At 37.7% G+C, this 12,517-nt stretch overlaps 1 protein-coding gene across 1 annotated transcript; it reads left to right on the plus strand.

Annotated features, from left to right (window-relative positions):
• The first annotated feature begins 297 nt into the window (after positions 1-297).
• On the plus strand, positions 298-11,252 carry TNFSF10 (tumor necrosis factor superfamily member 10). The gene is made up of 5 exons (XM_018553752.1): positions 298-432; positions 7,471-7,614; positions 9,489-9,534; positions 9,724-9,834; positions 10,807-11,252. The coding sequence occupies exons 1-5, from the start codon at positions 313-315 to the stop codon at positions 11,223-11,225; spliced, it is 840 nt and encodes a 279-aa protein (XP_018409254.1). The 5' UTR covers positions 298-312; the 3' UTR covers positions 11,226-11,252.
• The last annotated feature ends 1,265 nt before the right edge of the window (positions 11,253-12,517 follow it).

A 12,517-nucleotide genomic window follows, 5' to 3' on the forward strand; every position in this document is an offset into this window, starting at 1 on the left:
CTGCGGGGTCCATGTAGGTGGAAGTGCAGCCACTACCAAGCAATTGAACCCCACAATAGAAACCCATATTGCAACCACAGGATGTTTACAATCAAAGATCACAGTGGTTCTCACTCTTTCTCGCATTAGTCTTACACTTATGGAGCATAATTTTATACTACTGTCATTATTTTGCTTCTATCAGTTTCATGTCGGCAGATACTTCAAGAGAAATGAAAGTTGTGAGTTTCTCTCCTCCCTTATGCTTGTAAACAAAACTAGGGCGTTCGCTGACATAGTCCACACAGGCATTTCCCTACTCACCCTGTCAACATGATAGCTGTTGCTAGCTCCAACTCCCTTGCTCTGTGTGGATTTGTCTTTGCAATATTTGTATTTCAGGCTGGATTTTTTATTTTCACTTATGTTCACTTCACAAATGAAATCAAACAGGTATGGTGCATTTCTTTTTTTGCAATCTCCTAATGTGTGCAAGGGTGAGTGAGCTGATTTCTGAAAGCTGTAACTGACAATTGTACTTGCTGGACAGACTGCATGCAAGTATTCACAGTCTATACACTGTACGGTATGCTCTGTCCACATTTCCAGCCTGCTAACTCTTTTCTAAGTAGATTTGTTTTCTTTTGCATTACAACTGCACTAAATCTTTGATTTTTCCTGTTTTCATTTTTTGTTAAACTTTACAATAAGTATACATTGCTCATAGCTAGTTTTGCAGTGTGCACAATACTCTAAATTTAAATGCATTACCTAAATTTGCAGACATGGATAGTTTACTATCTACATGCAAGAGCAGAACTGCAACGTATGCTGTAATTACCTTAATTCGCTGAGCAGTGACAACTTTTGAGGATTTGAACAGCAATGTTCTTTGTGTACATGATATTTCGGTCTTGAGTAACTGTTTGTGTCACATAATAGTTCACAGGGGACTCCCCACAAGGCTTCTCAGTTCCCCCAGTTGCTGCGGTCTTCAGAAAGCCAAAACCCAAAGCTTTCCCTTAAGGTGATCTCTCCTAGCAGGATAAATAGGTTAGCAGTGTCCAGATGAAAAATGTATACCTTTGGTGTGACACAGGGGGAATCCTTTCCACCGCAGTCTCCAAGAGAAAACAAAAAGCCAGAAGGTGGTCAACCCACTGTCCCCCACCCAAAAACTAAACAATGCAATTTGGGTGGTGCTGGGCAATAAATAAGTAGTCAACCAGATATCAATTCTGATTTTTATAAGCTGCCACAAATTACTGCTTATTGCATATAAAGTGTTTTATTAAAAAGTCTGTTCATGCATACAGTGTTGATCAAGTTGTGGATACCCCTAAATGCTATTGATGAGTGACCCACACAGCTGTTGATTTGTAACCCTTAGTTAAAGTACTTTTGGGCAAATAAAAACATAAAAGGTAGACTACCTGTGACACTCATTAATATATTATCATATTGTTGTGATTGTGCTAAAGTAGTCGTGTCAAGTTGAAGGTATGTGTTGCTTATTATAGTGCTGTATATGTGCTGCCCAGTAACTCAATGTTTGAAGATACCATAGCTTAAAAAATAACAAATATATATATGTACTCTATAAGCAAATACTAGAATGCAATGCATTAGATCAGTGCTAAAAATAAAGCTTGTTATTCACAAATTTGTTTGTGCGTGAATTGCGTTGTTTACCAAAATGACTCCAATTTTCAGGGTCATGAAACAGAGCCAGACAAATCACTGATACATTTCTGGCATGGCGCTCGGAAACTTGGAAAACAAGACTTGCTACTGGTCCTTTGTGACAGCAAATGTTATCAGTTTAGCACCACCTTCCAATTTTTTCCATGAAGTACCTTTTGACCTCTTCTTGCCATTGCTGGTACTCCATGATCACTAAAGGCTTGTTCACACTGCATTTTTGGGGGTGTCATGTAGGCTTTTGGCAAGTGGTTCTGATCTCTGCCAAGTGCTTTGCAAACACTGGGTCCTAAAATGTATACTGAGCTTATGGGCTCGCTAAGTTAACACTTTGCGTTTTGAGGAGAGATTGCTGTCTGCAGCGTTTTGACTACCTTTTGTTTTCTATGACTTCTTTTACATAGTGTGGCTATCCTAGCTCATGGCCCACATTCCGGAATGCACTGGCAGAGAGTATAGTAAACATGTATCGAGAACTATATGCCACTGAACTTTGAAAGGATCACCCTGATCAGCAACCTTCGCAATTTGCCCCCATCACCCACAGTTAACTAACTGTCTTAACAGTCCTTTCTGCCTGGGAGTGAAATGGGTTGATAAAGATGTGACAGGGTACAATGATAACTGATAATCCAGATCCTCTATTTATTGATCCTGGAACATGTTCATCATGAGCTACAGACAGTCACCAGGGGCAGAATAACTACAAATATATTGATAGAATTGTTATGATGCATGAACCCTGAAAGGGCACTTATGGCTTATCAATCTGTGACACAAAGGGGTTGATTTACTAAAGACAAATAGGCTGTTCACTTTGCATGGGTATATGCAAATTCCAGGGGAAGTTCCCCTTAGCTTAGTGAAGAAAAATCTTCCCCTGCAAAGCACAAATTCCCTTGCAAAGGGAACAGCCTATTTACCTTTAGTAAATCAACCTTTAAAATATGTCACCACAGAACAAGTGCAGATATGTATATGCAAACAAGAAAAAGTATTATCTTCTTTGTACTTTGCACACTAAAAACCTGCATAAGAAGTGTAACAATGTGATTATGAGGTTACTGGTACTTGCTATGGTCACATTTCACAAAACCGGTTTTGTAGCTGCTCATATAAATAGAAATGATCCATGGCATTTAGAGCAGAGCTTTACAATAAAGTTATACACAGAAACCATTGTGCTAAACTACAACTGCAAACAATGCAAATAAATAAAACACCTTTTTGAAAAATCTGACATTGTGCAATAGCCTTTGTACCCAGATCACTCAATGCATGGTATAGGAAGCCTGGTGGCACGAGTGATGATAGTTGCTTTCATTTCCTCTTTGGAGAATCCTAATAGTTTTGCAAGTTTCTTATAAAAGGATCTAGGAAAGCTGCTGGTGTTGCAAATGTCGCAACCTAAACTACACTGTGTTAAACTACTGTACATTGTATCAACATGTATCACTAAAGGACCAAAAAGAACATGCTTAGATACTTTGCGATAAGAAAATGAAGAGAGCAACTGCAATGTTTATGGTGAGGTAATCATTAACCTCCAGTAAGCAATCATAAACTGCAATCTTATTGCTTGTTATGGGTTACAACAGGTTGCAGTTTACAATTACATTTTGGATGACCTTGTTAAGTCAGATTGTGGCTAAAGCAGCATGCTAAAGCAATATATCAGCTTAGTTTAATTCTCCATCAAATGAGAGCCATTAAAAAATATATACTTATGGTAAAATGTTCTCTTGCGTGATAGGGACACAGCAGCTCCCCAGTGATTAATTGCAATTTAACAGATTTTCATAAGACAAGGAGGACATTACATGGAAGATTGCAAACGCCTGATTTTGCATATATTAGGGCCCTTACTTGTTACTGCAAGGAAGGGTCCAAAGTAAATGAGAAAGTTTTGTTTAGGTTGGAAAATCTTTTAAATCAATATGCATGGATATGCATTAATGTGTGTTAATAGAGGTAAACAATACAAATATTTACTTGTATTTGTACAATGTATATTCACTTTCTTGTATTTTTAGTCCTAAGGTATTTATGATGCAGACTGATAAAGGGGAAATAGCAATTGTGCATATTCCTAAACATTGTTAAATTATAGTTTTTTTTCCTGCAGGATAAGCCATCATGGAGACATCTGCATGCACCTCCTCTGCCTATCTGCAGTAGTAGTATATATGAATGCTCTAAGGCAAATGGCAAATCTCCTGAGTATCTCAAAAAACATGTTTTTATTTTTTTAGCATGCTTCCTTCTTCCTACTACTGTTTGATTCTTCCCCTGCAGCCATATCAGGAAATAAATGCACAATGCTATTATACTATTGTAACTCTATGGCTAAACCATCATTACATTTCTGTGTCTGGAAATTCCAACTCCAGCTCTAAATCAGGAAACCCTGAAAATAGTTCAAAGTACAAACAAATGTATGACACTTCAACCTGAAGATTAGATCTAACATATGCTTTTGTCTGAATCTAGGCATTAAGATGTCTTTGGAAAATCAGATCATAACTGAAAGTCAAACTATCATCTGGTGTTTATGGACAGCATTACGTTTATGCTTAAAAATAAAGCCAAAACTTCAAATCTTTTACCAACAGTTTCAAGGAAACGAAACATTTTATTTGGTATAAATCCAAATTCCAGTAAGGGTGTGCCCTAATCTCATCCTGCATAACTTGGTAAACATAGAAACTGAAAGCGACCTGAACATTTATCAGAACAATGGACTACAGTTTATTAGGTTTAATATATATTACTGTGCGGTATATCAAGTCATCAAGTCATATCAAGTCATCTGAAATAAATGGATTGCATCATTGCAATTAATTCTGGAAAATCTAATAACCAACAAATGGAGTGTACTTTATGTAAATAACTCACCACTGTTTGACCAAGTGATGCATCTAGATTCCATGTTAAAGTCACTCACTCCCAAGAACCACTAACATGTTTTGAGTTTCCACCATTGTATCTCTCCTCTTTTAATGAAAGCTGAGTATTCCTATTTTTTTTCCTTTTGTTTTACATTGCCCCTCCCTCACTGCCATTCTCGCATAGGCGAGAATAATGTGTCACTCTCCTACAGCAGCCTTGTGAGATACCAATGTCAGATATTGCAGAAAGCTGCAGGAGGAGGATCATTTGCCCTGTATAAAGACCCTATAATGCTATTGTAACTCTATGGCTAAACCATCATTACATTTCTGTGTCTGGAAATTCCAACTCCAGCTCTAAATCAGGAAACCCTGAAAATAGTTCAAAGTGCAAACAAACGTATTACACTTCGACCTGAAGATTAGATCTTAAAACAGAAAATCCCATGAGAGAAAAAACCTTCAGGCATAGAAAAGTATCAACTTAAGCTCACTTCCAGGTTGTGAAAGGGAAGGTGCTATGTCAATTACCTTCCAGCCATGGGCAAATCTTTTAATAAAAGAGGTTTTGTCAATAACATGCAGAAAGAAAGGCATGTTTGCCCTGGATTAGGTTTATCTGTTTCTATGGTTCTGGTGCCCGACTCCCCAGGACATGGAAATGTTAGACAGTGTGTGAAAATGTAAATGTGCCCAAGGACAAAGATGAAAGGCACCACAGTGTTGCGGCACCCTGGTTGAGCATGGCTGGACTGGTGAAAGATAAGTCCTGACTGGTTAATATTGGTTAATTTACTTTGCATATAATTATTTATTATGTCTAATAGGGCATAACAATAACAGAGTGCTTTACTAAACTTAAACGATTGGATTTATTTTACAGGTGCTGTAACAATTATTATTTTGTTGTAACGATATTGCATGTCATATTCCTCAACATTGGATAATGCATAGCTGCACTTTTTAACTGTTCCAATTACGCATGCAATGTAAATTATTGGAGCCCTATTGACAAATTAACCTGAAAATGTACCTGAAAAATACACGTTTTGTAATAAAATATTAAGCTTTAAGGTAAATGACAGCCATTGTGTTTGTGATGAATGCAAATCTCTGCCCTCTCGTCTCTCTGAAAGGAACTAATCATTTTTATTGTTATAAGCAGACTTTCAGTCCTGTTTTATTTATATACCAGGTTACCTTTGACTTGCAGGCAGTTCCCCACATGAAAACATATTCTTTCCTTCCCATACAATAGTGCTGGCCAGCAACGCCTGACTCTGCAAAACTCATTACAGTTCCTTTTATGAGTCAGTGTTGTGGGAAGGTTCCCCAGACATGATTCTTTATTTTATGTTTTTTTTTATTATCTGTTTTTCTCAGTGTTTATTATTATACCACTTGTATTGTACAGTGCCAAGCAAAATAATGGTGCTATATGTATTGGTAGAAAATGATAATGAAAGGAATATTGCAAACATTTGCATTTTAGATGCAGGACGTTTAAAGGTTTCATTATAATCTTGATAAACAAATTATTTATATTAGGAATGTATTCACAGTGCCATAGCCTCAAATCACGAAGCCAATGCCTCTTAAGGATCTTTATTTTCAGAAATGACAGGTATTTTCTGCTGAGAACCATTAAGATTAGAAAATTACATCACATGACTGAAAATAAAGATCCTCATCTTTGTGTTAAAGCTTCTTTAATTGAGCTTCATGCAAACAAGACTAAGGCCTCATTCACATTGTCAGCAACGGGAAGGTAAAAACAGGTGGCTGAACCACGTTTTTATGGTCCCTCCTCCTGAGCGCCCAGGTATACATAGTTGTGTCTGTGACTCTTTGCAGCAAATATTTTACAGCATGTCAGCGCTGCCTGCCTAACAGGTTCACTGAAGTCAATGGGACCACACCGTAACCATCTGCTGGCTGCAGCATGATATTTCAATGTAAAATCTCTCTTGGGATGGAAAAACCCCCCCAGCAATTAAAGAGTGTTATCACCTCCTGAACTCCTTTGAGCCTTCTGAACTCCTGTGAACTAGCATGTAAACGAAGCTTAAAGCAAACCTGTCATGAGATAAGTATGGAAGCTGCCAATGCTGACCCTTCCTTGTGAAAATGTTAGCTGCCTGGTTGACATGATAACCTTTTTCCAGTATTTTGAGTCCCTGACTCAAATACAGGCTTCTGACTTGTCTCTGAGTTTCCTGATCTGCATACTCTTTCCAGGTCAGTGGTTCAGAAAGTACTTAAGCCAGAAGGGTGGCATGATAGTCAGTCAGCATGGCAATCCCCATCTTTCTTTTGTGATTGTTTACTTGTAATAAAGTTCATCCCACATATTTTTTAGCAAAAGGAAACATGACAAAGTGATATCAGGAACTCCTCATGAATCAGGAAGGTACATGATTAGTATTAGTTGTTGGTAACATAGCTATTTCGCTTCATCTAGAGGCATGGGGGGGGGGATTAATAAAAAGTGTATGAGACAAGTTCCAGCTCAACTGGTGCTGCTGCCCATAGCAACCAATTAGCTTCTATCTTTCATTTTTTCCCCACACAGCTTAGAAAATGAAAACCTGAAAGCCAATTGGCTGTGCTCCAGTTCAGACAAAATTTGTCTAACACAATTTTTATTAATTCCCCACATTATTCTTTCTCACTTTTGAGTTAGTCTGTGCATATTAAATAGTGCGTAATAAATAAAGCAGTACAAGGGTCAACTGCAGTAACCCATAACAACCAAATCATTTTGTACTTTTTCCAGGATGTGTGTTATGCTAATCACCTTTGTCAGCCAGAGGCTTTTACGTACCACGTTATTGAACCATATTGCATGCTGTGAATTGTGCTCCCCCAGGGAAATAAAAATCTTCCAATTTTGTTTTCCCAGATTCATGAAAGCTACGTCCGAAATATTGCCTGTTTCATAGAAGAAGATCTTGAAAATGTCCTTCAACCTCTGGATAGCAAAGATCTTGACAGAAATAATCCCTGCTGGGCAGTAAGGACTCAGCTAAAAGTTTTAATGAGAAAGGTAATGAACTGTGCTTTAAGGGTAGTACGGGGTATTACTATTGTTATTATTACTAGCATAAGTGTCTGTTTGGGCACAGATGTGTCCAGGACAATGAATGCAGTCTGTGTTCTGGTGAATATGAAGTTGCATTCACATCTCTGTATTTTTGTGCATTGCATGTGTAGTACATTACAAATAATGATGCTTGCTGCATCTTTGCTGCAGTTTCCCCACTCCTTATGGGTGTGGATTGTAACTTGTGTAAACTGAAACTGCACCCCATAAAAATGCAGAGGTGTGAATGTAGCCTGAGAGGGACAGCACATATTGCAAATATATATATGATACAGTGGAGTGGAAGTATGGGAAAGTATGGAGTGTATAGCAGCAGTATGTTCCAACTGAAAATGAGCAGAGTACAGAAAGTTACAGGTCGGTACGCAGAATGAAGTAGTGTGTAGTAGAGAACATGTCATCTCTAAAGCAAAACCTTTAGTGTGATAATAATATTCTCAGACAAAATTGCCATAGGATGCCGGGTCTGTCTATGGGAAGAAGGGAAATAAAACAGTGGGTGTGACAAATGTTAGAGAGCCATGATAAGTAAGTGACATGTAGGTGAGGAGGCAGATTTCCTGATGAGTTGTCACTCACTGCCTTCTCCACAGGCCTCAATAGCATACCTATCCTACAGCTTGCAACTCCAGGGCACTTCATACCAGGCCTGATTCCGAAACTTTAGTAAACCTTGTATTACCTCTGGGTCTCCACTCCCCAGAGTCCCCACCCATACCTCTTACTTATCCTACACCCAATAGACCTGTTTGGCATTGCGGCTATGCCAGATACACACCTCAAAGCTGTGGAACTAAGGCTAAGGGGGGGTCTATTCACAAAAGGGTGAAGAGTTTGGAGAATTGAACCATCTAGGACAACATAGCTGAACTGGAAAGTGAGCTGAATTGGAGAATTTTTCCAAATCGGCTATTTTGTCCTGGATTGCTCACTTCTCCTGCCTTCTCCAAACTCTCTCTCCCTTTAGTGAATAGACCTGTAACTATTCCAAGCTTTTGGGTCCTATACAAATTTAGGGGTCTATTCACTAAACTGCCGAAGGATCTAGCCATAGCTTCGGCTGATCCTTCGGCTAGCTTCGGCCCTACAAGCCTGAAGTGAATAGCCGAACAGCTTTCGGCTCACTTCACTTCGTGTCGGTTATTCACTCGGCTGCCTACGGCAGCTTTGTGAATAGACCCCTTAGTGCCTGTAAACCATTCTCCAAGCCACCTCAACAGGAATTTCTATCATCAAAGCCAAAGCATCTGCCTATTATATATAAGAACTGCAAATTGTTTGAGGTTTTACAGGCTCTGGTTCTCCAGTGCTCTAAGACTGCACTCACCTTTAAATTTTAAAACATGCACTGAATTGTGTTAAAATGCTCATGTATAAAACGCATGCAAAGCCCATTCAGATACCTCTGGACACATAAGTACATCAGATGTACATTAACAAGCATCAAGACATGCATTAAAACACTCTTTTAACTCAAAAGTGTGAATCCAAGCTAATAGTATGGAGGAGGACAACCCAGAGGGTAATACTGTATAATGGGAAATAGGAAAATCTGACATATGATGTGCATAAGCATTCTAATGTAAGAGCCCAGAAGTGCCACATGCAAGCCAATAAATATTACCCTTCTTTCTCATAATGTCACTGTAAAGCCTAACTATCCAAGTTCTAATAACATAATACATATGATGAGGCATGTTGGCATAAAGCAGAAGCTTGTCAGTATAATTCTAACATTATTTATTACTCTAAGAAATGCTTTATAATGCTAACTTATTACATGAAAAATGTTTATATGTATGGATCATTCTTTACAGATAATGTTGGGCACATATGGACCAGATATATCAGCAATAATTAATGGTATGTATTAATTGAATTTAATATTGTTAGTTTACAGCATTTCTTAAAGCTGATAGGCTGGAAGCAAGTTAGCTTAATTTATTCTAACTGATAAAGTAAGATATTAGTCACAGATGAAGCTATTATAAATAGATTGAAGATTCCAAAATGGAACAAAATATATATATGTGCATATTTTTTCTCATCTAGAAAAGGTTTCCGAAATGATTCCAGTTGCCGTTGCTGAGAAGCAAACAAGTCCAAAGCAACCCTTTGCTGCCCACTTGAAAGGAAATGGGAAAGCTCAACTCCAGCAAGAAAGTAAGATGCTTTGTGTTACAGTATTTTTATTAATTGTGTTTTCAAGCAGGGAAGAAACAACAATTCAAGTACACAGTAGGCAGTGAAGAGTCTCTTTGGTACAAGAATACAAAAAAAGATATAGCACAACATGCAGTACACAGTGAAGTGGTATTAGTAGTTTTAGTTCCACTGTAACAGAAAGTAAGAAGCTTTCAGAACGTAACATTTATTATGGTACATGTTTTGTGTGTGCGGTAGAGTGATTTTTGGGCTAATGTTTTAATTTGTTTTAAGAAGCATTGAAAGAAGACCCTAAACTTTTTACACATTGACACCCTGCTGATGCCCCCGTTTGGCACAACCAGTGCTGACAGCCCCTGCTTAAAATATTAACCCAATGTGTAGTGTCTGCTGTGTACACAGCCACTGCTCAACACAGGGTAATGCGTGTGGATAATACTGCTGTGTTACATTTTGTAATGGCTACTACTACATAATAAAGAGGACCTTTGAAGACTCAGTAGGCCGGCTAATGTTTACTGTTTGAATGTATTTCTTTGTTTTTCTATATATTATCCACAAGCTAGGATTTGGATGCTAGATCATTATCCACTTTGTGCCTTTTTTATTGCAATTGATTTAAAGCTTCTTTATTTTCCCTGATGGCACATTCACACAAAAAAATATAACATCAGAATGTATACAGAAAATAACCTGCAGTGTATTCCCAACATGTAGTGAATCCTGGCAATCTCCAGCTGAAATGTCTTCTCTAGTTTTGGGTATTGTGAGGAATGGTCTGAACCTCTGTCAGGTTTTTGTCTGTTTGGGAGATTTACTCTCACTTTCTGTCTCGCTAACCACTGTCACAGGCAAGTGACAGAAAGTGATGGGAACATTTTACAGTTGTCATAAACATAGGAGTAGCATAGAAATGTCCCAAGAGTTTTCCAAAAACATTCAAATGATGTATATTTGTCTTCTCATCAGGTCATATAAATAAACCCTATGAAGGATATAAAATAACGGAATGGTGGTCTGAAAAAAAATCATCAGGTTTAAGTAGTGAAATCAAGTTGGAAAATGGAGAGCTGGTCATTCCAGAAAACGGCTTCTACTACATCTATGCCCAGACATACTTCCGTTACAAGGACCCAGAGGAGGGGAAAAGTAAACAACTAGTGCAATTTATTTACAGAAGAACAAACTACCCCTCTCCTTTAGCTCTGATGAAAAACGTGAAGACAACCTGCTGGGCCAAAAATGCACAGCACGAACTTCACTCCATCTACCAAGGAGGTGTTTTTAAATTAAATAAGAATGACCGAATTTTCGTGTCCGCAAGTAATGTAAGTATGGTAGACATGGATGCAGCAGGAACCTTTTTTGGAGCATTCCAGATATTCTAAAAAGCAAGGGATTATGGGAGCACTGGAAAGTTTATGAACATTTGAAAAGTCGATAAAAGGAAACCTGTCATAAAAGAAATTCAAGAGCATCTATTGCTGACCTCCTGAAATTCCAGCTAGTGGTGGTTAGTTATATTCAAGTGAACTTGTTATGCAACGTTGAAGGACTCAATAGAGGCCAAAAACATGAGTAGCAAAACACCCCTCGCTATTACTGAACAAGTCCAGTCGAGTTTAACTAACTACTTCCAGCTATATTATGATCTGGATAACTGATAACCTTCAGAGTCATTTGGAAATGTTTGTATTTTCCAAATTAAAAATGGCTCACCTTTTCCACAGCAGATCAGCAATGGCAGCCTCCATAATCTTCTCATGACTGGTTTCCTTTAAGAATCTGAGCCACATATATGGTTCTTAATATGTGCTGAAAGTGGAAGTTGGTCATTGGCAGACCTATCATGCTTAAAGCATATTTTCCAAGGTAAAGCACAATGTAAAATGAACAACAACACATTGCAAACAATTTGAACTTCTATTTAGAGATGTCTGACTGCAGCTATCTAACATTTGATTGCTTTCTTTGGAGAATTGGACTTTGGATAGACCCATTTTTCTGACACCATCCTACTAAATGCATCTTTTAAAAAGGGCAACCAATCTATACTCCTCTCCTGCATTGTCATACTTCATGGCATGTAAAAACACTTTACCCCACATGACTTCTCACCCTGAAACTTGTAGCATCTCTCTTCCATGTAAGAAAATACTTTTTATTATTTTTTTAAAGGATTCCTGTGAAAACTATCTACGACCATTCTACTGAGAAAATTCAGGGATACAGATGTCTGGGCAATTGTTTTCATGCCTGTGTATAAGAAAATATATTTTTTGTTATTAATTTTTGATATAGTTGACAGTGGTATTATCAATACCAACATATTGTTCATGGCAAGATAATTTGCTTTTACCTGTACCACTGTGAAACATTCAGAAGTGTCAAAATCTTCTACTGTTTTAAATACTGTACTAGGAAGTCAACTTCCAAGCATTGAAAAACAGACTAAATTCATTCAGGGAAACATTTTTGATGGATCTTACCATGATCAAAATCAACACAAAGCCAAAGGTTTTAGAATATTATTAAGTGAGCTACTTATTAAAAAAACTGGAAAAAAAATCAGAAACAAAAGTGGGATTGTTGCCTATAGTAACAAATCAGATGCCTCATACTGGCCTTTTGTAGTGTTTTAAACACACATACACACACATATATATATATACAGTATATA

This window comes from Nanorana parkeri, unplaced genomic scaffold, assembly GCF_000935625.1.
Source record: "Nanorana parkeri isolate BGI_ZX_2015 unplaced genomic scaffold, ASM93562v1 scaffold129, whole genome shotgun sequence".
NCBI lineage: Eukaryota > Metazoa > Chordata > Amphibia > Anura > Dicroglossidae > Nanorana > Nanorana parkeri.